Here is a 23,924-nt window from a genome sequence, read left to right as displayed (position 1 = left end):
CTAACTTGGAAGTTACCCTTATATATACATTTTATCGTGTTTTTTGGCTTATGCAACTAGCAGTGTAATAAAAGGTCTCAGACCTTCAAAATGAAAACTTCTGCCTGGAATATGCCACTTTAGGAAAAATTTAACTTCTTTGTGCACTCTAAGATGTATTATTGAAGCATTAGCCTCTTACACTTAAATTGATTCCATATCTAGATAAGATAATGAATTTTCAAAGGCATTTTACCTTTCAGCAATGTACAGATAATAGTTGTTACCAGTGGCTTAATGGTAATTGTGGTCTGGACCATTCAGATTCTCTTGTCATCTTTTATATATTTTCTTTTTATTTGTTTGCCTTTCGATCCTGTAGGTATTACCATGGTTTACATTCTTCTCTTAGAGCTGATAGCTTTTTTTTTTCTTTTTTAAATAAAAATCTCATCCCATCTTATTTCCATTTCCCCTTCTCTTGGTTTATGCCCTGAGACACTGAGGGAAAGGAAAATTCTTAGCCAGATTCTTAGGCCTTAGCTTAAGGCAGAGCTCCATGAACACCCACGAAGCAAAGGCCACTGTTCGGAAAGGAATGGAGACAGCCATTCTTTTGCATCCTTATTGCTTCTTGTAGGACCTTAGAAGTGAGAAGCAGCAGTCAGGCTGGAGAACGTAAATTGTCATAGTGTCAAGGAGGATCCTTGGATACAGCTATTTGTGGTCAGTGTAAGGAACGTGTGCATGATACGAATGATGACATTTTATCAGCAAATAAATAAAGGAGAAGCCAAATTCAGGAAGAGACGGAAAGAGCATGATCCCTCATTGAAAATGATCATGTTTGTCACTAGCTTGTTTCCATAATCACCTCAAACATTATTGCTTTCTGTGGATTTTGAGTAATGGTTTTCTATTCAAATTGGATGAAGAAATGGGAAGTGTATTGGCTAATGTATATGTCTTCCCCAGATGAGACTGTTTCTTCTTAAAATAAAGGTAACAATCCTCCTCACAAGCTCTTTTTATAAGTGTTGTGAAAGGAAAGCTAAAAAATCATTAGTTTGAGGATTGGATTATGATGCTAGAATTCAACATGTAAGTGTTTTTATGCAATCTTTGTATCCCCACTTGCAACTAACTTTATCTTGGCAATTAGTAATCTTCTTTTGCGTTATTTTAAAAGCAAGGGCCTATTGGTATGACAGTTAGTAGGACATACTGTATTACAGAAGAACCTGATTTGGATGCTAGAGCAACCAGCTCACCTTTGGTACATGATTTGAAAGCATTTTCTGAGAAAGGAAAACTTCCATTTTGAAAAGTTGTCATTTTGAAACATATCTGCAGTATCTTAATTTTATCTGTAAAGAAAGAGCCCAAACAATGCTGATGCTATTCTGTCTTATCCTGAATCCTTTTCCTGGCTGCTTTTCAGTGTGTTTGTGACCAACCGAATTTTATAGTTACATGTTCTCCAGGGGTTGTGTGTGTTGACTTACGGCATTTTCTCGTGTCAGGAAACAATGTGATGAGAACCATTCATGGGGTGGGAGAGATGATGACCCAGATGGTACTCAGTAGAGGCTCCATCTTCCCCATGAGCGTGCCAGATGTGCCACCCAGCATCCACCCGAGCAAGCAAGGGAGCCCCGCCGAGCATGAGGATGTGACTGTGATGGACACCAAGCTGAAGATCATTGAGATTTTGCAGGTGTGTTGCCTAACAGAAGCTAGGTGACAAAGATGTGATTTTGCTTATTGGTTTAACTTCTTACCCTTTTTGTTCCAAATCACTGTGTAAATATTCTGAAATGCAATCGATATAATTTTATTTTTTTAAAGTTAATGACAAACCTCGTAAGAAATATCACAGACACTATTTAACATATGAATCACATTTGTCCCTTCCCATTAAATATACTAATGATAATATCTAACAATTGTGGGGTGCTTTGAGGTTGATAAACTGCTTTCATGTGTATTAAAAAAAAAGTTAATATTGACCTTGATTGAACTTTACCTTCATTTGAGAAGGATTTCAGAGCAAACAAAGTTATTGATTCATTTCCAGCTCTTTTCCTATTTGTAATTGAATTGAACATATGATTCTGTATATCCAGATTTATTGTTTTAGCAAGAAACACAAATAAAATTTTGTTTCTTATTAACAAAAATTGTTAATCATTGGTTTTGGTATTTTATATGTGACAATATCTCTCTGTTTTTGTTTCTGAAGGACAAGGAATAACTAGAAAAAATTAACCTAGTGTAATGCCTAATTTTAAGAATTTAAAGGAGATAAATTATTATTCCATGCCCATTGGTTTAGTGAATAGACTTCCCATTACTATAGCTATGAATTCTTAGCAGTTTGTAAGTTTGAAAATAACTTTTTTGATACCTTAATTATAGCATTTATTCCAGATTTGGAGAATGGAGTTTGACGTTTCCACGTACCTATTAGGAATCTGGGTACAGTTTACTGTGTCTTTTATCATAATTTAATATAGACCGAGCTACCAGAAGTGGGTTAGTAGTCCTGGAAGGGTCTGTACGTTGTTCATTTAAAGTAATTAGATTTATAATCATAAAAGGTTTCACAGTTCCTCTAGGAATTCCAAAGGCTGAATCCTGAGAAATATTGGCAGGCCTCCCAATGCTGTGTTCATGACCCTGAAAAATCGTTTAAAGTTTTCCTGTTCTTAAACTGAGAAAGGTAGCGATCACCTGACCCGTGGACCTACTGAGCCCCAGCTTACCGTCACCCGACTCATGGGACAAGCTCTAAAATATGTGACCTCATTTTAGCCCACATTTACAGAAAAGAAGCATTAGAAAAACAATCTCCAGCAGCTAAAAAATGATGAGATGGAGCTTCTACGGCTTGGCAGTCTGGGGCTGATTCATTTCTGCAGCATCTCCTTGAACCGCTGTTCACTCTGATTTTCTGTCCCTGTGTCTGGGCTGGCTTCACCATGCCCGTATGCCTGAATACTGTTTCTGAATGTGTCTTTCTTGGAATAGCTCTTCGAGAATTTCTTTGTAGCCCCACTCCTTGGTGCTACAAGGACTTCAAGGTCCTGTGCCTTGTGCCACCTCCTCTCTTCCTCTGGGTCTTCTTTTTTTTTTTTTTTTTGTCCCCCATCACTTTGTAGATCTCTCTCTGTCCCTCTCTCTTCATTTCTCTCTCATTCTCTCTCTTTCTATTCCTGGCCCTCTCTTAACTCTCTTTCTCTGCCTTTGTTTTTATCCTTCACTTTCCTCCTTTCTTTCTACTTTCCACTTGTTTTTCCTGAGTAGGCATATTAGAGAATGAAAGTTTTAATTTTGATTATGTTTATGGAATACAATGCTGCATGTAAACATCATCAACTGAAAGTTGGTGTTTCATTTGTTTATGATTTATCCTTTACTTTTAAAAATAGGATTTTAAACACCCTTCCCTGTGAAGCACCTGCAGTCCAGCTCTGCCCCCTGCCTTCTGCTCATGGCTACCAAATCCCATACCCTTTCTCAGTCCTCTTTTCCCATGGGTTATCTCCTGCTCTGCACATCCCTTTGCTACCAAGAATCAGTTCAACCAATATGTGTTGCAGCCCTCACCACACGTTACTAGGAGTCTCTGGTGTTTGCTTTCCCCTCTAGACCGTAAGTTCTTGAAAGGCACGATTGAGAGCCTTGGCACCTTTTCATGCCCTTGGTGCCTTCCTCAATACCTTGTTTAACACATGTCTGGTGAATTAACCAGCTGAGTACAGCTGACATGGAGGAAGTTTCCATAAAAAGCATAAAAGTCTAGCCAAGGTGGGGCAGTGAAGAGAGAGAGAGAGAAAGAGAGAGAGAGAGAGAGAGAGAGAGAGAAACTGAGACAGACAGAGGACAGAGAGAGGGAGGGAGGGAGGAAAGGAGGGAGATTGATTCAGGTTATGACTGGGGAACCAGTGAAAGCTGCATTAAAAAAGAATTTAAGCTGGACCTTGGAGAATTTTTTTTTTTTTTTTTTTTTTTTGAGACAGGATCTTCCTGTGTCACCCAGGCAGGAATGCAGTGGCACAGTCTTGGCTCACTGTAGCCTTGACCTCATGGGTTCAAATGTTCTTCCACCTCAGCATCCATGGTAGCTGGGATTACAGGCGTGCACCACCATGCCTGGCTAATTTGTTGTATTTTTGTAGAGATGGGGCTTCGCCACGTTGCCCAGGCTGGTCTTGAACTCCTGGGGTCAAGCGATCCCCCATCTCAGCCTCCCAAAGAGCTGGGATTACAGGCATGAGCCACTGTGCCCTGACAGAGGATATCTTAACATGTAATTATTATGAAGTGGAGGAGAATATTCAAAGTAAAGTGAACACTGTGAGCACCCATGTGGAGCCAAGAGTGGAAGTGCAGGCACTCCAGTGCTGTTAGAATGGGAGAGAGGATGAGAGAAGGGGCGTAGGAGGAGGGAGGGATGGAACACAGGTGGTTTGGATAGAGATAAAGTTAAATGATGCCTTGAAATGCCAATCTTCCTAAAACTTGGGTGACCACAAAAATGTGACACTTTTGAGAATGTAGGGGCACCGTTAATAATTATGCTGAAACAAAAGGTTAAATAGGGCCTATCTCAGGCAGACAGGGACAGATGGTACCTATGTAAAAACCTCTCCTTTGATCTGCAGCACATCTCAGCTTTTTCTTCTTTGATTTCTGTTGTATTTAGACCACATGATTTAGCTCTCAGTAGTTTCCTAATTATGCTAACAGTGCTATATTTTTTCCCCCAACTCGACTATTGGCTTTTTGAGGGCAGTAGGCTTCACCTGTTTGCATTCCCTGTGGTACCTAGCACAGTCTGGAGCCTTGCTAGGTACTTAGTTTCTGTCCATGCATCCATGAATGAGAACAATGACAGCAACCCAAACCCAAGAAAATGCAAATACCAGTGAGGAAAATCCATGGTATATAGATGCTGGTACTTCAACTGTCCTTTTAGAACCTGGCTTTAGGACTGATCATGGTATAGTCACAGTCATACTGTTGTAGCTGAATTCTTGCCCTACTGTGTAAGAATGAGGGTCACACCTCCAACAGTCTCCTCCCAGAGACAATGGCACTCTGCAAAGTGTTCAGTGAAATGACATCATCATTACCTCCTCATCCAGACCCCCACGGTGCCACTAGCTGGAATATTCAGAGAGCAATCATAGGGAGTCAAATGTTCTTTCCAAAAATGGCTTTGGGATTTTACTGACATTAGCTAGTGGAAATGAGTTCCCTTACTTAGTCTGAAGGCTGACAAGCATGTGGCAACTGGTGTTAAAATCTTCTAACTAGTTCCTTCGAAAGGTTGGTACTTCCACTGGTATTGGTGTGTCATGAATTGCATTTTTAAATGCTATGCTAATGAAAGAAATTTATGTTGTTCTTAATCTTTCTTATAGTTTATCCTGAGTGTCAGACTAGATTATAGGATCTCATATATGCTGTCGATATATAAGAAGGAGTTTGGAGAGGACAATGACAATGCGGAGACATCTGCCAATGGATCTCCAGATACTTTACTACCATCAGGTATCTCTTTGTGACAATATTTATTCTTTGTATTTTGTTCTTCTGAGAACTTGAAAGTACCTATCATATTTTAAAACATAATTATATTTTTTGTGCTTTTATTTTTTATTTTTTTATTATAATTTAAGTTCTGGGATACACGTGCAGAACGTGCAGGTTCATTACATAGGTATAGACGTGTCATGTTGGTTTGCTGCATCCATCAACCTGTCATGTACATTTGGTATTTCTCCTAATGCTATCCCTCCCCTTGCCCCCCACCCCCTGACAGGCCCTGGTGTGTGATGTTCCCCTCATGTATCCATGTGTTCTCATTGTTCAACTCCCACTTATGAATGAGAGCATGTAGTGTTTGGTTTTCTGTTCCTGTGTTAGTTTGCTGAGAATGATGGTTTCCAGCTTCATCATATTTTTACGAGACAAAAATGTAGATATAATCTCCACTAATGACATCAAAGAACTGAGACAGATGATGAAATAACTCTCTGAGAATGGTGTGGAGGGTGTTTGCTGTTGTTTGTCGCTAATTCCTATGAACGCCTTTTCCTTTGTAATCTTCAGGACTCTATAAGATAGATGCACTGTTCATTGTGTCATTTTACAGAGGAGAAAACCAAGGTCAGAAAGGTTAAGTTACTTGCCAAAGGTCCTGAAGGTAGTAGCACAAGGATTCTCTCTGAGGTCTCTCCAGCTCCAGAGTCCAAATCTTTCCAGCATCATGATGTTTTGGTGAAAACCCAAGAGAAGTTTTTCTGCCTGGATCAAAGAGCAGTGTGAACTGTAGTTATCAGAAGGATAGCGGTTTTGAAGAGAAGCCATTGCCAGATCCAAGAATAAAGACATGGCATTCCCCAAAGACCTGAATGTGGTTGTTGGTATCATTTTGTGTGTGTGGATTTTTTTAAAATTTACTTTGTATGGTTATAAACTGGAACTAGATTTCAATTTTCATATTTAAAAAGTGTAAAAATGCAGCTAATTTATCTCTGAGCATTGGAGCATAACAACAAAAGAGCACAAATATGATTGTAAAAATTCTGTGACTATTGAAAGGACTTTAGAAAAACTAAGAAATATTAAATTACCATTTTTTTTGGACAGGTCAGGCCAAGTCATTGTAGGCTGAAAAGTATGTCTTATTGAAGATTTAGCCAGCTAATGGAATTCTTTTCCTGAGAATAGGATTTGTACACAGATGTGAAACTTCCTTCTAACTGCCACCAATGTGACATTAGGAACTCTCCCCTATTCTTCGTCCGTCAATCAGTTAGGAATGATTCAGTGATTACAAGCATGTAGTTAAAATGGATACTAGACCAACTGTCCTGCTGTCTGAATCATTAGTCCCATCAAAAGGCAGCACGCCTCTGCAGAAGGACTTGAACATGCCTAAGCAAGACTTCTCTCCCGGCACGTTTGCAATGGTGTTGTTTTTCTACTTCTCAGAAGTGTAGAACCCCAAAGGGCTATTTCCAGGAATGATATGGCAGAACCAGAAAGTGTTGCTGGTGATTGCATTGACAGGAGCATAAAAATTATTGAGTCCCAGAGGCCAGGCTTCTGGAAACACGAGCTTTAAGTGTTAGTAAAGTATCAGAGGGAAAGTCCAGGGGCACCCCAGAAAACCCTTTCTCTCTAATTTACTTGATCTCTTTCCTTTTTTTGTACCAGTAAGGGATACCTTTCAGGGAGAATTGTTTTTCCATTTTTATATCTTACCGTGTTTGTTTTTATGCTTTGGAGATGACAAATAAGTGGTGTATTTTACCATTTAAACATGTTACCTTGGCTATGTATGGTGGCTCACACCTGTAATCCCAACACCTTGGGAGACTGAGGGGGGTGGATTGGTTGAGCCCAGGAGTTTGAGACCAGACTGGGCAACATGGCGAAACCCCATCTCTACAAAAAAATACAAAAATATTAGCCAGTACTGGAGGCACAGGTCTTTGGTCCCAGCTACTCAGGAGGCTGAGGCAGGAGGATTGCTTGAGCCTGGACGGTCGAGGCTGCCGTGAGTTGAAGTTGTGTCACCATACCCCAGCCTGGGCAACAGAGTGAGACCCTGTTTCAATAACAAACAAACAAACAAACAAACAAATGAAAAACCCCATGTTATCTTAGGAAGGATATCTTCAAAATGTTACTGGTGTGGGACAGTAAGGAATCATGATTGGTTCACATAGGAAAAAAAATGCCCTTTCCCACAAGAAAAAGGGATGGAATTTTAGCACTAGTAAGCTTAGGTAAAAAGACCATGGTATTTGGAAATAACCATATAATAACAAGGCTCATCGTATGTATATTTTGATTCTTTAAATAATTATCCTCCCATGTTATCACTCATTTAAATTATATGTAAGTGTGTGCATATATGTGTATAAATGATCTATATATACACACACACTTCTCTAGATAAGAGGCACCTTTGTAACTGGTGCTTTCTGATCTTTTAAACATATTTTTGATTACAGCAATACATTAGTTTAAAACATAGTTTACATTAAAAATTACATTGATGTCTTAGTGGAACTATATTGTGATTTTTTTCAAACTCTCAATTGACTTAAATTTTTTTAATTTTTAATTTTTGTGGGTACATAGTTGATGTATGTATTTGTGGGGTATATGGAGTATTTTGATACAGGTATACAATGTGTAATAATCATATCAGGATAAATGAGGTTACCTCATTTATCATCACCTAAAGCATTTATCATCACCTCAAGCATTCATCTTTTGTGTTACAAATAATCTAATTATAGTCTTTTAGTTATTAAAAATGTACAACAAATTATTATTGACTATAGTCACTCTGCATACTAGATCTTACTCATTCTATCATACTATATTTTTATAACCGTTAACCATCCCCACTCCGCCCACCCCAGTACCTTTCCCAGCCTCTGGTAACTATTATTCTGCTCTCTATCTCCATGAGTTCAGTTGTTTTAATTTTTAGCTCCCACAAATGAGTGAGAACATGAGAAGTTTGTCTTTCTGTGCCTGGCTAATTTCATTTAACAAAATGACCTCCAGTTCCATCCATGTTGTTGCAGATGACAGGATCTCATTCTTTGTTTTTTTTTTAATGGCTGAATAGCACTTCATTGTGTCTGTCTATCACACTTCTTTATCCATTTGTCTGTTGATGGACACTTAGGTTGATTCCAAATCTTAGCTATTGTAAATAGCGCCTCAGTAAACATGGGAATGCAGATATCTCTTTGATATACAAATTTCCTTTCTTTTGCATATACGTCTAGCAGTGGAATTACTGGATCAATTTTTAGGTTTTTTTGAGAAACCACCAAACTGTTCTCCATAGCAGTTGTACTAATTTAGCTTCCCACCAACAGTGTACCAGGGTTCCCTTGTCTCCAAATTCTCACCAGCATTTATTATTGCCTGTTTGTTGGATAAAAGCCATTTTAACTGGGATGAGATGATATCTCATTGTAGTTTTGATTTGTATTTCTCTGATGATCAGTGATGTTGAGCACCTTTTCATCAACCTGTTTGTCATTTGTATGTTTTCTTTTGAGAAATGTCTATTCAGATCTTTTGCCCATTTTAAAATCAGATTATTAGTGTTAATTGACTTTTGGGAGAATAAAGAAATTAAGACAAAAATATTTTCACATCAATTGGTATTAATATGACTATTATGGCTCCTAATTAAAATAGGATAAAGAAGAGATTTTACCATTTATTTTTGCAGCTATTGTTCCTGATATAGATGAAATTGCAGCTCAGGCAGAAACTATGTTTGCGGGAAGGTATAGTAACATTTATGTATCTTTATCTTACTTGTGAATAAGATTTTACTTAGAATTCTGTTGATACTTTGATATTGCTCACTGTATATCTATTTATTTTTAGACCCTCTATTGTTGCTAACATAATTTCTGCCAGAAATGAAGCTGCTAATTTACTCTAGAGGAGAAAGCATAGCTTTTCTTTAGGTCAGGTAAAAAAAAAAAAAAAAGGACAAGAGAGATGAGATCAGTGTATTGAACTTTCCTCTGAATTCTTTGCTTTTCTTTCCTCAAATAATGACAGCCCAAGAATGCCCTTTAACTCCCCTGGTATAAATATCACCGCATCTTGTAAAACATTGCTTCCCTGAATCTTAGATATTTGAGGCAAGAAAGTAACTTCTTTAATGTTATTATCATTAACTTTATATGTGAGAAATAAAGCTATTTTTTGCCAGTTGGAAATACCCATGATTAAATAAAACAAGACACCTTTGACATGACTAGCCTCCTTTGCCATCAGGAATCCTGCCATTTATTGTTTTAATATTGTTTCTTTCTTCTACAGAAATGAAATTAATAGCGATCAAAAAGAAAAATTAAAACGTTTAAGCTACAAATTATTAAGCTTCTGGTGCTCATTTTTATTACAGACCTGACCTGAGAACCCAAAAACAATCTGTACAGTAGTCTTTCCTTATCTGCTAGGGATACATTCCAAGACCCCCAGTGGATGCCTGAAACCACAGCTAGTACCAAACCCTGTATACACTGTGTTTTTGCCTATATATACAGACTTATGATAAAATTTAATATATAAATTAGGCATACTAAGAGATTAACAACGTAACTAATAATAAAATAATTATAACGATACACCAGCATCACCACTCTTGCACTTTGGGACCATTATTAAGTAAAGTAAGGGTTACTTGAACAAGCAGTGTGACCCTGAGACAATCACCTGATAACTGAGACAGCTACTAAGCGACTAATGAGGGGGGAACACGTGCAGTGTGGGGATGCTGGCGAAGGGGTGATTCATGTCCCAAATGGCTGACAGGCAGGATGGCACAAAATTTAGAACTCGTGAATTATTTATTTCTGAAGTTTTCCGTTTCATATTTTAGGACCATGGTTGACCATGGGCAACTGAAACCACAGAAAGTAAAACCACAGATAGAGTTGGGGAGGGTAGTGGGGGCGACTACACTAAGCATCTTGTTGCAGTTTGTGTTGTTGTCATTGGAAAGACAAACAGCAATTAAGAATTAGGAGCACCAAAAAAGGATTTTTATCTCTAGTGAACATTTAGTTTAGTTTTGTTGTTGTGTTTTCCTATTGAAGAATTTCATTATTCCCTAGGAGAATGAACCAGTATATGATTTCACCTTGAAATAGATGGACCTTTTGTTTCAGTGGAACCTCACCCAGAGTCCTCCTACGCCACACCCGTGGCTGCTCTGGTGATGGTTCACGCACATGCGTGCTGGTCTTCCCCACTCCTCCCCACCTGTCATGTAGGGGTCTGTAGGGCCCCCGGGGAAATCAGTCACTGGTGTACATCCAGCCTAGCACAGCTCCTCCCATAAATGCTTTTGGATTGACTCAGATGCCCATTTTTTGTCTATGCTGAGGTGACCAGCTCATCCCAGTTTGCCTAGGAACCTGTGAGTCTTGGATAAGCCAGGAGGTTCAATGACCCCTGCTTTCATGGACAGACACAAGCTTTTCATTGTGATTGTTTCCTCATCAGTTACATGAGGAAAACAAAGAAAATGTTTTCCCGTTCACTTCCTAATTTGGAAAAACAAATGATATACCTCTGAGAATATGTATACAATTCTAATACTGAAGTGTAGATGTTATATAAATATGAGTCACTTTAGAAATATTTTTGGTTCTATAGAAAGGAAAAAAACCCAGTTCAACTTGATGATGAAGGAGGCAGGACATTTTTACGGGTCCTCATTCATCTGATCATGCACGACTACCCGCCTTTGCTGTCTGGAGCCCTGCAGCTGTTGTTTAAGCACTTCAGCCAGAGGGCGGAGGTTTTACAGGCATTTAAGCAGGTAAGATTGAAGGGCCCTCAATGCATTCAAGGTAAAAGCTCTGAAAGTGTTAATAACATCCAACCTGACTTCATGGCTGCAGAGGTAATGACACTGTGTGGCTTTTCCTGGAGACACTTTCTATTTTTAAACAGAGACATGGCCTTGTCTATGCCAGGACGTGATCTATTTAGAAGGCATTCCCCACAAGTGATTTTTTAGTTAATATCTTTAAAACAAATGAAAGGCACCAAGATTTGGGAAGGCATTGGGAGATAATAACATGTGAGGAATTTTGTTACCACTGCTATTATTTTATCCTTAAATTTTACTGATGAATTTGGGTAGGAGCACCAATAGCCCTGAAATAGTTATTTTGTGATTGAAAACTGCATACATCCAAAAGAAAGGAACTGGTATGGATCTAATGTTTTTCTCTGTGGTCTTTGAATAAGACATCAATCTTGAGATTATTAATTAGTAATACTTAAGTGCTTACATATGTTTCACTATTTATTTAACATAATAGGGTATTGATCATTTAGGCAGTTTTACAGGAATATGTTAAAAGAATATGAAATAAAAGGGTAGTTCTATATTAAATACATATATGTATATGTCATATAATACATGAAAATTATAAGAAAATAAAAACTTGTATGATGAGGTTTAGATTGTGTCTATTGATATTTTCTCCCACTTATTTTTGTTTGTCTCTTCTCAAACAGATAGAGTCTCAGAAAAATTAACTTCAGCAGTGAAAATAAAGTTAGGGTGTCTTTTAATATTAAATCACTTTGAAAAGTTTTGCTAGGGCTCACTTAAAAAATTCTAATATGTGAAAATACTGGTTAAAAGTTCACACTTACTTCCAGGTAGGTTTTCATAGTCAATAGACATCTAAAATATTCATAAATGTTCTAGAAATAGTGAACGTCAACTAAGAGATTGAAATTATTCTGTTTTAGGTGCAATTACTGGTGTCTAATCAAGATGTAGATAACTACAAGCAAATCAAGGCAGATCTAGACCAGCTTCGACTGACAGTGGAGAAGTCTGAGCTATGGGTTGAGAAGAGCAGCAACTATGAGAACGGAGAAATAGGGGAAAGTCAAGTGAAAGGCGGTGAAGAGCCAATTGAGGTTCGTTTCAAGATCTATTTTGAAATCCTCCAAATGATATCTTTTAAGTCAGATATGTGACCACATGCTCTACAATCAAAATTGTTCATAAAGAAAAATTCTGTTTTGAGCAACAGAGCACAAAATTTTCATTTGCCAGGTTGTCAGTTAACTCCATAAACTGGTACTTTGCTTAGCTCTTGTCAATTTCTACCACTTCTTACCTCATCTATCTAGTGTTTCACTCTGTCATTTCCACTGTAAATTCTATAATCCAGCAATCAGGAAAATAGGAAGGAGTGGAAGGAGAAAAAAGGAGTGGACTCTGAGACCTGTGGGGAGAGGTGAATTTTTGTGGACCCTTTCGCTGTGGCCATTTTTTTGCCAACCAGTAATTAATTCCTACCATTATGCATATCCTTATATAATATATAAAAATATCTAAATAGAAGACCAATATACTTTACTGCCTGTATGAAAATACCAAAAGTCTAAAGGGTGACTGTCGTCTTCTGTTGTATTGGCTTTTTTAGTGTGTTAATTAGTTGCTGTTTTCACATTTCACTAAGTACATATGATCGCTTAAAAAATGTTAAATACTGCTTTAGTAGTCATGCTTAGATAAAGCAGACTAGTACCAATATCATAACTGTTAATACAAAAAGTTTTGTAAATGACTGTCTGGTGTTTTATATAGTTGTATTTTAATCTGCAGGCATATAAACCCTTTTGATGGGTTTACCTGCCTTAGCTTTTGTGTTTGTTGGAGTACCCAACATATTGTGAAGTGAAAAGTGAAAACAGAGCAAGAGATAATTAGAGTAATCAAAATGCTTCTGAAATGCTTTGGAAGTTTGTGACAAGCTACTGGAACGTGGGCTTCATTGCACATTCATGTCTACTGGGATTTCCTTTGCAGCCCTCACAGCCACAAGTAGATGCCCTTTATTTCCCTTTTGGCTTTTAAGTTCCACATGAGTTTATCTTGTTGGCAGAAGCTGAATTGAATTTAGGACTTCAGCTGCAGGGGAATTTGAGAAACCAGCTCTGTGATACAGAGGGACCCTCAGGGGTGGGAATGCTTGCTGAATGCCAGGTAATAATATGCATCATAGAAAGGACAATGTATAGGTTATTAGCATGGGTTTTGAAATCAGACACCCCAGAATTTGCCTCTTGGTATATGTGTGACTTTGAGCAACTTATTTTCATTCTCTAAGTTTTATTTTTATTGACTATCAAATGGATATCATCATGGTAGTTTGCTCCTGGAATTGCTGTAAAGATTAAATGAGGAAATCCTATGCACGTGGTAAGTGTGTCAGTTAATATGGCTTCAGTGGGAAAATATGAACAACATGAAAATATATACGATAAGATGACATATTACTTACCAACAAGTCAAGAAGTAAGACTCCAGCTTTAACTCCTTGCCTCAGTGTTGTCATCATCGATCAATTGGCTTAGTTTTGAAGCCAGTCTTTCTCCTGACGACATCATGGCAGTAGCGTTCTAGATGTCACATCTGTGCACGACAACATCAAGGAAGAATACCTATTTCTGGGTCTCCTGTTTAGGGGCAAGGAAACATTTCTTAGGCATCCCTCACCTTATTTCATGTCTCTTTGGCCAGAACAGGGCCAGATGTTAAAACTCTATACCAGTGGAGTACAGGATTAGTTTAGATTAAGTAAAAGATGTACCTCAAGCTAGGATACACCACCTTGAGTTACATGGGAGAAGGAAAGATGGCTGAACAAAATTGGATTCTTCTAGCAGAGAAGAATAAGAAAGAATGTTGGTTAGCAACCAGCAGTGTTTTTCAACATTAGCATTCAGTCAGTGTTTGTAATTATTATTTGTTTTTATGTGTATCACACTGTGTTGTTTACTATGGTGGATATGGAATTATGAAATTTTAGAGTTACAAGATCCTTGTAGGGATAATCACCTCCAATTCCCTATGTGATATATGTGTTCTCTATCTCTAAATATCTCACCTGAGTGGCGTTATTTCTTCAAACAAAGCAAACTTCTGTGGCTGGAAATTCAGTACCACCTGAGGTAGCATATTCTGTTGATATTAAGGTACAGCTTAAAGAATAGAGTATTGCCAGGAAGAAGTTGATGTGGTCCCTCCCTACATAACAGAGGAAACCACTGTCATGAATTTATCTTAACAATTTCCTTGCTTAGTAGTTTTATCATGTGTCTGTATTTCTAAAACATAAGAAATACATGAGGAATATTTATTTAGCCTATTTTGTACATGTTTTCATTGTTTATCCCTGTTGATGTATAACTGCAACTCATTCATTTTCTCTAATATATATTATTACATTTATGCACATGTTTATCCAGTTAGCTGTGGATGGACATTTGGGCTCTTTCTGGTTTGAGTGTTTTAAAAGAAAATTTGCTACTAAAAGCAGTGCTGCTGTGAAAGCTGTTGTATGTCACCTGGTGCACATGTTCAGGAGATTTTTCGGGATATCTACATAAGAGTAACACATGCAGTATCTTCCCCTCTACCAGACAATGCCAGTTGTTTTCCCTCCACTAGTGTACGAGCGTTCTCCTACTCCCCATCCTTATCATGGGTGTTTTTCTCACTTTCCCACTTTTGGTCATTGAGTACACTTGATATATTATTTCCGTTGTGATTTTCATTTTGCTGAATTAGTTATGAGGTTGAGTTTTTTTTATGTTTATTTGCCATTTTACTTCCTCTTCCTGTTTAGATAAAGCTAAATTCTATACAGGCAAATAGTTAATTCCTACCAATTCATGTGTACCTATTAATAAGGTTAAAAATACTCATTCAAGTCAGGTAATGCTATAAGTTCAAACTTGAACATGATCTTTTATTTATTTTTTTTCTTGCTTTATTGTGTTCATAGGATTTTCTAGTACAAGGTAAAATAGAAGTGGTAATGGCATCCCTGTGTTATTTCTGATTTTAAAGGGAATGGTTCTAATAGTTCACTATTGAGCATAATGTTTACTGTACATTCTTTTATAGATACCCTTTATGGAGGAGCACATTCTCTTCCTAGTTTACTTTTTAAAAACTACAAATGGTTATTGACTTTAATTAAATGTAATTTATGCATCTATTAAGATTATATTATTTTTATTTAATCAGTTCACCTAAATGACATAAATCTTAAATAGAGCTTCTACCATAGTAACTTTGCATTCTAGGTTTAAAATATCTTGGTGATTTGTTTTCCATTCCTTCCTTCCTGTCCTTCCTAATCCTTCTTTCCTTCCTTCCCTCCCTCCCTCCCTCCCTCCCTCTCTCTCTTTTACTGTTCCTATCAAGCGGTAGTATTGAGGTTACACTAGTCCCATGAGCTATAGACTATTTCTTTTTTGTGTGTAACATTAGAATGATCTGTTCATAAATGTTTGGTAAAACCTGTCTGCAAAACTGTCTGGGCATGATATTTACATTGTGGGAACATTTTGACTACTGATTCAATTTTTTAATGATTATAAATTCATTCAAATTTTCTACTTTGAGTTAATTTGTTGTGCATTTTTCTAGCCATATATTGAAATCTTCAAATTTATTGGCATAAATTTGTTCATATTCTTTTGAACAAATTTTACGTTTCCACTGTATTCATAGCTTTGTACCCCTTTTTCATTCTTTATATGTTTTGCTATGGCTCTCTTCTTTTCTCTAGCTCTATCCAGCTCAATCTTTCCGGAGTTTTATGTACAGTTTACCCTTGAACAGTGTTTGGGGGATGGTTAGGGGTGCCAACTTCCCGCAGAGTTGAAAATTTGTTTATAGCTTCTGACTCCATCAGAACTTAAGTACTAATAGCCTACTGTTGACTGAAAGCCTTACTGATAACATAGACAGTCAATTAACGTATATTTTCTGTGTTGTGTGAATTCTGTAGTGTATTTTTACAATAAAATAAGCTAGAGAAAAGAAAATGTTAAGAAAATCATGAGGAAGAGAAAATATATTTGCTGTCTATTAACTGGAAATGGATCATCATAAAGGTCTTCATCCTCATCATCTTCACGCTGAGTAGGCTCAGGAGGAGGAGGAAGAGGGAGGGTTGGTCCTGCTGTCTCGAGGGGGGCAGAGGTAAAAGAAAATCTGTGTATAAGTGGACCTGCACAGTTCAAATTCATGTCGTTCAAGGTCATCTGAATTTTACTCATGTGTTAAACATAGTCTGTGTTGGGGTTTGTTGAGATTCTGGATTTGTTTGCTATTTTATTATACTTATCCTACTATACTCTATCGTTTTATGTTAACAGACTTTTTGATTTAAAAAAAATTGGTAGTATAATTTCCTTCAAAGGAGCTGCATTCCCTGAGTTTTGACAAATGATATTTTTTATTTTTCAATATTAGATATTAAAAATTTTTCCATTGCGAGTTCTTTGTCTTAGAATTACTTGGAAGTAAGTTTTTAAATTTCTACATGCATAGGCAAATTTTACCTTTTTTGTTAATTGAATTCTTAATTAACTTGTGACAAGATAATTTAGTTATTATGATATCATTTCTCCAAAATTCACTGAGATTTGCTTTCCGATCCATTGTACATCCAGATTTTGTAAGTGTCCAGTGTGGCTTGAGAAGAATGTGAATGGGTGTAGGATTCTTAATAGATGACTGGCAAATCAAGCTTCTTAATTGTGTTTAAATAATATATTGAATATTATTTTTATTTTCTTGATATATCAATAAGTGAGAGAGATTTGTTGACATTTCCCACTACAATGGTAGGCTTATCAATTTCCCCTTGCATTTCTATTAATTTTTACTCCACGTGGTTTGAGATTATGTCATTAGATGCCTGTAAATTTGAAATTATTATATTTTTACTGCAGAACAAAAAGGTTTATCAACTGTGAATTATTTCCCCTCACTTCTGATTATTTTATTCCATGTCTTCTGGCTTTCATTGCTGCTGTTGAGAAGTTTGCTCTGTTAAATAGTGGTGATTTAACTTTGAAACTCCAGTTAGGTGCTTGTTAAACTTTATTTGTGAATATATTACTATACAGTACATATCTGTTCATTTCCTTTTTATATTTTCTCTACCTATGACTTTGTGTGGCATATGGATAATTTCTTTAGACTCATCTGAGTCTCTCTTCAGGTCTGTCTTCTTTGCAGTTTTCTCTACCAATTTACTTTTAAACTTCAGCCACTCTTATCTTTTTCATACTTGAAATTTCATTTTTTTAAACCTGAAATTTGATTTTTTTCAAATATATTTGATCGTGCTTTGTTGTCTTCTATTTTTTTGTGATTCCCTATGACTCTTTTAGGGTCTGTATGTAATAACTCTGAGATCCGATGTACTTGAGATTTTCTTGTGATTCTCACTCATGTTGTGTTTCATTATATTTTTGATCATGTTTGATTATGTGCTTATATCTTTTTTCAAATTGACTTCATTTTTAGAGCAGTTTTAGGTTTAGAGAAAAATTACACAGAAAGCACAGAGTTCCCATATAGTCCCTCTTTTCCTCTTTCTTTTTCTCTGATTGTTAATATCTAGGATAAGTGTGATACATTCATTATAATTGATAAGCCAATATTAACACTGTATTTTTAAACTAAAACTCATTATTTATGAAGGTTCATTCTTTGTGTTGTTTAGTTATGGGTTTTGACAAATGCATAATGTCATGTATCCACCATTGCAGTGTCCAACAGAATAGCTTCATTGCCCTAAAAATTCTCTGTGCTTCACCTATTTGTCTCTCCCTATGGACCCCTGAGTCCCTGGAAACCACTGATTTTTTAAAATAATTTCTGTAGTTTTGCCTTTTCCAGAATTTCATATAACTGGAATTATACATTATGTGGCTTTTCCAGACTGATTTCTTTTACTTAGCAGTATGTGTTTAAGTTGTTCCATGTCCTTTTGCAGTTTAATGGCTCATTTTTTGTTATTGCTGAATAATAGTCCCTTGTACTGTTTATCCATTCACCTATTGAAAGACATCTTGGTTGCTTCCAGATTTTGGCAATTATGAATAAAGCTGCTACAAACATTTGGGTGCAGGTTTTGAGCGCCTATCTTTTGACATTAGTCCTGGGGTTGATATAGGGTATGTTTTCCTCCTTAGATTATTTGTGATTGCCTTTGCCTATTGGCAGGGGGCGCTGCTAGCCTGAGACCACATTACTCCCTTCCTGTATACCTATTTTAAGGCAGGAGTCTTGGGTTTAGCTCCCCAAACTAGACACTTGCTCAGAGTTTACTTAGTCTTTGGGTTGCAGATCTAGTATTGTCATTTGCCTTCAGGGAAACTTATCTTGTGCCCTTGTTGCTTGGAGCTCTCTGATCCGGTTTCGGGTTACATTTTTCCCTTAGAAGATGGAGGGTGGGGTCTCTGGGAGTTGTCTTTTGTTTTCTGTGGGACCAGAAATGCTGTGTAAAGTGTACATTTCAGTCCCATTGCTTTCATGCTCACTTGCCTTTGTGCACACTTGAATTTCTCCTTTCCGTTCTTAAAGTTTGGTATCTGGACTCAAATCTCATATTCCATTTGCCCTCAGAGAATGAACACACTTCATGAACACCCAAAAACCGGGGTGACAAAGTAGTTGATTAAATACTGAACTATGTGGTACAGAAAAAGGAGAGACCAGCGTGGGCCTGATGACTGGAAGAATGCCCCACTCCAGATTCTGCACATTGGCCTATTCTGAAGGATTGGGAGGAGTTAGCTAACGTATTCAAGAATAATAAGAGAAGTAAAGTTCAAGAATAAGCGATTTGTATTTGCAATGGCTGGAAACAAGGAGCCTGTGAAGATTCTTGGGTAGGGAGGTGGGCATACTATTTTGGAAAATTTAGTCTGACAGAATCCAGAATGCTTCAGAAGAACAAGAGGCTGGCTCTTGTACAAATTCAGGTGGGAGCTTCTGAAAGCGTTCAGTAGTGAGGTAGCAGTAGAAATGTATGCAAATAGGTGGATTGGGAAGCCAGGAGAATGGTATCTATATAATGGATTAATATAAGGGGAACAAAAGTGAGAAACTATAAAGTTACTAATTTACATACAGCCAAATAATCTGTATTATGCAATAACCCAGCAGCCAAAGATAGTGGCAATGTATTGTAAACAGGATGAAATATATCACAGTATCAATGGAAACAGCCAGTAGCAGGCAGCACACACGCTAGCAGGCCAATACAAACAATACTCCTTTGTTGTTTAGTAAATCTTACAAAGGCTGTAAACACAGCACCATCAGCATTGTTCTGAAACAGCTCATAATGGTCTAACTTTGTGCCTGCTTAGATATCAGAAGACCAGATAACTTTAATGTGATTATTCATTTTGAGAATAAAAAATATCTCCATAACATAAAAGTATGAGGGAAAAAAAGTGTTTTCCCTCAGTGGTAAATTTGGTATACTCTGTTGACAATAAATATGAATTGATGGTCTGTCTACTAATCCTAACAAATCTCAGTTTATAATCCAAAATTATACCATTACCATACTTGATCTCTTATAAATAAGGAGAAGGGGATGGATTTGGTCGTCTATTAAGCCCACTGCGTCCCTAGAGCCTAGGAGCTTTATTGTCTATTGTATAGTATAGTTTTTCCCTTTATTAAACTTATCGTCCCCAGCGTTAAAAGACTGTACCATCATTTCTGAAAGCTTAAAGGCTAAAATATAACAAGTTGACAATATCAGTAGCATTAGGAGCAATTACTAATTCATCACTTTCAAATATGCATTGACTTCTAAATATAGGAAGGAGAGATTAACTCAGGAAACCATACCCGAGTAGGTTAAGTCGGGATTACCCTTTACGTTCATCCACCGCTTTATTTAGGGTTGAGAAGCAGGTCACATGGGCATTGCAGTGCTTCAAAGGAAAGTTCCTCCTCATGTTGTTTATTTTGATTGTTAATTTTTCTTACAGTGATTTTGCTTCTATATTTGTGTGTATACCTATATTTATCTCTATATCTACCTACTCACTTATATATGGTTGCCAGCTTCTTTTTCTTTACTGTTTTTTAGAGATGGGTCTTGCTCTGTCACCCAGCTAGAGTGCAGTGACCCTTTTTAAAAATTTGACTTAGACTCTCACTGATGTAAAGTCTCATGTTTAAACTATCTATCTAGTTTTTACTTCAAGGACTATATAGTTCATTTTCAGGTTATTTAATTGGTTCTTTTTCATATTCGTCTATTCTAGATTCATATCTGTCTGTTTTTACGTCGTAATTATTTTTGTTCTTTTAATGGATGTGTGATGTAAGGAGCAGAATTAACTAAAAAATGTCCCTAGGGGCTCACTCTGGGTTGTCTGGACAACGAGGTGGCTGGGACTGTTTGCAGAATGAGGAGTGCCTCTCTTCCAAGGGACTGTGTACTGATTTTGGCTTCTCCTAGGACCTGTGGCTTCTGCCCCTCAGCGGGGACAGTTCAATTTCTATGGGCCACAGGCTAGTGTTCAAAAGATTCCTGTAAACAACAGGCACTGCCTGGTACTGGAACAGTTTCCGTGTCTCTTTATTGAGAAGGTTACGCTCCAGCTTGCCCCATAGGTAGTTACTGTGGCATTGGGGGAGTGGTTGCTTGGAAATCTAGACCCACACTATCCAGCAGGGCACCCAGCACTCCTGTGTGGGGAGATGGGAGGAGGGGGGACCTGTGCCTTCTCTTCTCTTGCTATTGCCTGACTTGTAGCCTGTCCTTTCCCTGAAAAGGCTATCTTTCCTTATCCATGCTGAGTGATGCTGTGACATCATCCTCAACACTATTGCATGGCACATGGCAACCACAGAGGTGCCCACCGGGCATGAGGGATGCTATTCCTCACTATCTCTATGATTATTTTAAACATACCTACTACAAGGCCTGTCAGAAAAGCTCTTGATTGTTTACATTTCACTGGGCATGATATAATATTATTATGAGTTTTTTACTTTTTTAGTATTGATGTTCCTCATAGGAGTTTGAATTATAGTTTGCAGATGTATCTTATTATTTATTAATTATATTACTTTATTAATTGTGAATTAATTCCTGCTTTCCCTCCCTCCCCTCTCTTTCCTCTTCTCCATTGATTTTTCACTCGTTCTCCCTGAGCACACCTTCCCTATCTCATGGTTTTTCTATTACCTCCACATCTCATTACTTTTTAAAAGCAAAAACTGTATTCCATTCTTTGCCTGCCACTTCTGATCTTTTTTCCTTTGATGAAGCAAGCAAAGTTGCAAATCCCCCTAGCAGGATATATATTAAGAAGCTTCTCCTTTTCCAAGTGTTGGTATGAGATTCTCTGCAGTGGGAAAATAGTTCTACATAAACTTGTGTCTTCAGCTAAACTTGTGATTGATGAGCTGACTTTTGACACAGTCTGGTAGAATGTCTAACCCCGATGTCCTGGGACAGGAGCAGTCCATGTGTTCTAGACAGAATCTTGCAGCTTGACCTGATCAGTCAGGGACACTATGGTAATTTCATGAAGAGCTTTTATTCATTAGTTTTGGACAGTGCTTTCCTGAATTTTCCTTTTTATGGAATCTATTTTCTTGTCTCCAGTTTCTATTTTTGCCTCCAACCTAATTGTATAATTTATTTATTTGTTTATATCACTATACATATTCCCATACGTATGTCTGAGCTAATTCCATTGAAGGTGATGGTGACAGATGAGTTTCAATTAATAAGCCCCTTCACAGGACAGTCATGTGAAAAATAACTTTTGGTTTATACTAAAATGCTTGTTTTACACATTCTCATCCTATTTGGTTATAATATAAATTCTTAAATGTAACAATTATACTTCCAGAATGTGTTATTTCAATTACTTGGTTATTAGATCTTTTTTATGAGAATTTTTCCCTTCTCTTTTTCTAACCACATTTAAATTGATACTGTTTTGGCATAAGCTTACTATTTCCCTTCATGCTATAAATAAGTTACTATCTTACTTTTTTTTTAACTTTCCCATTTGTTCTTTTTTTTAGACAGGGTCTTGCTCTGTCATTCAGGCTGGAGTGCACTAGTGTGATCACAGCTCACTGCAGCCTCGACTTCCTAGGCTCCAGCAATCCTCTCCTAGCTTCCTGAGTAGCTGGGACCGTAAGTGTGCACCACCACGCCTGGCTAATTTTTGTATTTTTTGTAGGGATGGGGTTTCACCATATTGCCCAGGCTGATCTTGAACTCTTGAGCTCAAGCAAGCCACCTGCTTTAGCCTCCCAAAGTGCTGGGATTACAGGTGTGAGCCCCTGCACCTGGCCTCCACTTGTTCTTAATTCACTACAAGTTGTTAGTGAGGATTCTATGTTCTCATATGGTTTCTTTTTTTCAGCAAGTGGCTAACAAGGAAATAATAGTGGCTGATTCATTCAAATCAAAGCATACATTTGTTTTTAAATCAGGCAACAACATTTCTGTAATGATTTCTTGCGGAACAAGTGAGTGTAAAAGGCAGTGCTGATTCCTCCCCCTCACACATTTCATATATACACCCCCTTCTCACAACCATGTCCGACTGGGTGAGCTATAACCCTATTGTGACTAGGGAAGCTTCCTTCATACAATGTATCAGTATCAAAGTCAGTCTCTAAGGGTTCTATTATGTTGCTGTTTTCACTTCCTGTACAGTGCTTTGTATGCCATTCTGTTGATCAAAAGGTTGCCCACGCTTTCTACATTTTATATAATACTGGTGAGTTTTTAGCCATCCCTGGAGTTACATCAGAAAAATTCTGGGACATATTGCTGTATGATAATAGGTTCCTGCTGTGCTTTTTTTTTTTTTTTTTTTTTTTAATTGAAGAGTAAACTTTAATGTCAAAAATGCAAACTTGGGGAGCGCGGAAAGATCACACACAAGGCTACCACTTCACACTTGGAGGGTTGCACAGCTGCAGGGCAGACGCGCCCCTCACTTCACAGACGGTGGGGCGGCCGGGCGGAGGCGCTCCTCACTTCACAGACGGTGGGGCGGCCGGGCGGAGGCGCGTGGGGCGGCCGGGCGGAGGCGCTCCTCACTTCACAGACGGTGGGGCGGCCGGGCGGAGGCGCCCCTCACTTCACAGACGGTGGAGGGGCCGGGGAGAGGCGCTCCTCACTAGGTTCCTGATGTGTTCTTATGAAAGCAGTTACTAGTTATATTAAACGTTTCCAGTTTTTCCTAATACCTGTCTAAGCAAAGTTCCCCAGTGGCACGAACTTTTTTTCTTAGCTTATTTATTAGAGATGCAGATTGTAAAGGAGATTTGGGTTGTGTTCTAGAACATCAGCTTAAACATTATCAAATACTAACTAAAATGACCTCAAATGAGTCAGAAAAATGCCGTTATTTTGTCTTATTATGGAGCGAAAGGGAAAAAGGTTTGGGGTAAAGTTATGAATATGTATGTATTCTCTAGAAGGGTAGAGCTTTGCCTCTGACTTGAGGAAACATCTGGAAGGAAGTTA

At 37.6% G+C, this 23,924-nt stretch overlaps 1 protein-coding gene across 3 annotated transcripts in view; it reads left to right on the top strand.

Moving 5' to 3' along the window:
* Window positions 1–23,924, top strand: part of ITPR2 (inositol 1,4,5-trisphosphate receptor type 2) — a 491,137-nt gene that overhangs the window by 192,703 nt on the left and 274,510 nt on the right. For all 3 annotated transcript variants that reach the window (XM_009180421.4, XM_021923257.2, XM_009180422.4), the window contains 5 exons: window positions 1,503–1,696; window positions 5,409–5,538; window positions 9,260–9,317; window positions 11,206–11,371; window positions 12,319–12,492. In XM_009180421.4, the coding sequence (XP_009178685.1) occupies window positions 1,503–1,696; window positions 5,409–5,538; window positions 9,260–9,317; window positions 11,206–11,371; window positions 12,319–12,492 (722 nt within the window). The remainder of the gene's footprint in view (window positions 1–1,502; window positions 1,697–5,408; window positions 5,539–9,259; window positions 9,318–11,205; window positions 11,372–12,318; window positions 12,493–23,924) is intronic.

The sequence above is a fragment of the Papio anubis genome, chromosome 9 (assembly GCF_008728515.1).
Source record: "Papio anubis isolate 15944 chromosome 9, Panubis1.0, whole genome shotgun sequence".
In the NCBI taxonomy this organism is placed as follows: Eukaryota; Metazoa; Chordata; class Mammalia; order Primates; family Cercopithecidae; genus Papio; species Papio anubis.
Note: the sequence above shows the minus strand (reverse complement) of the source record. Positions and strands in the feature narration are given on the sequence as shown.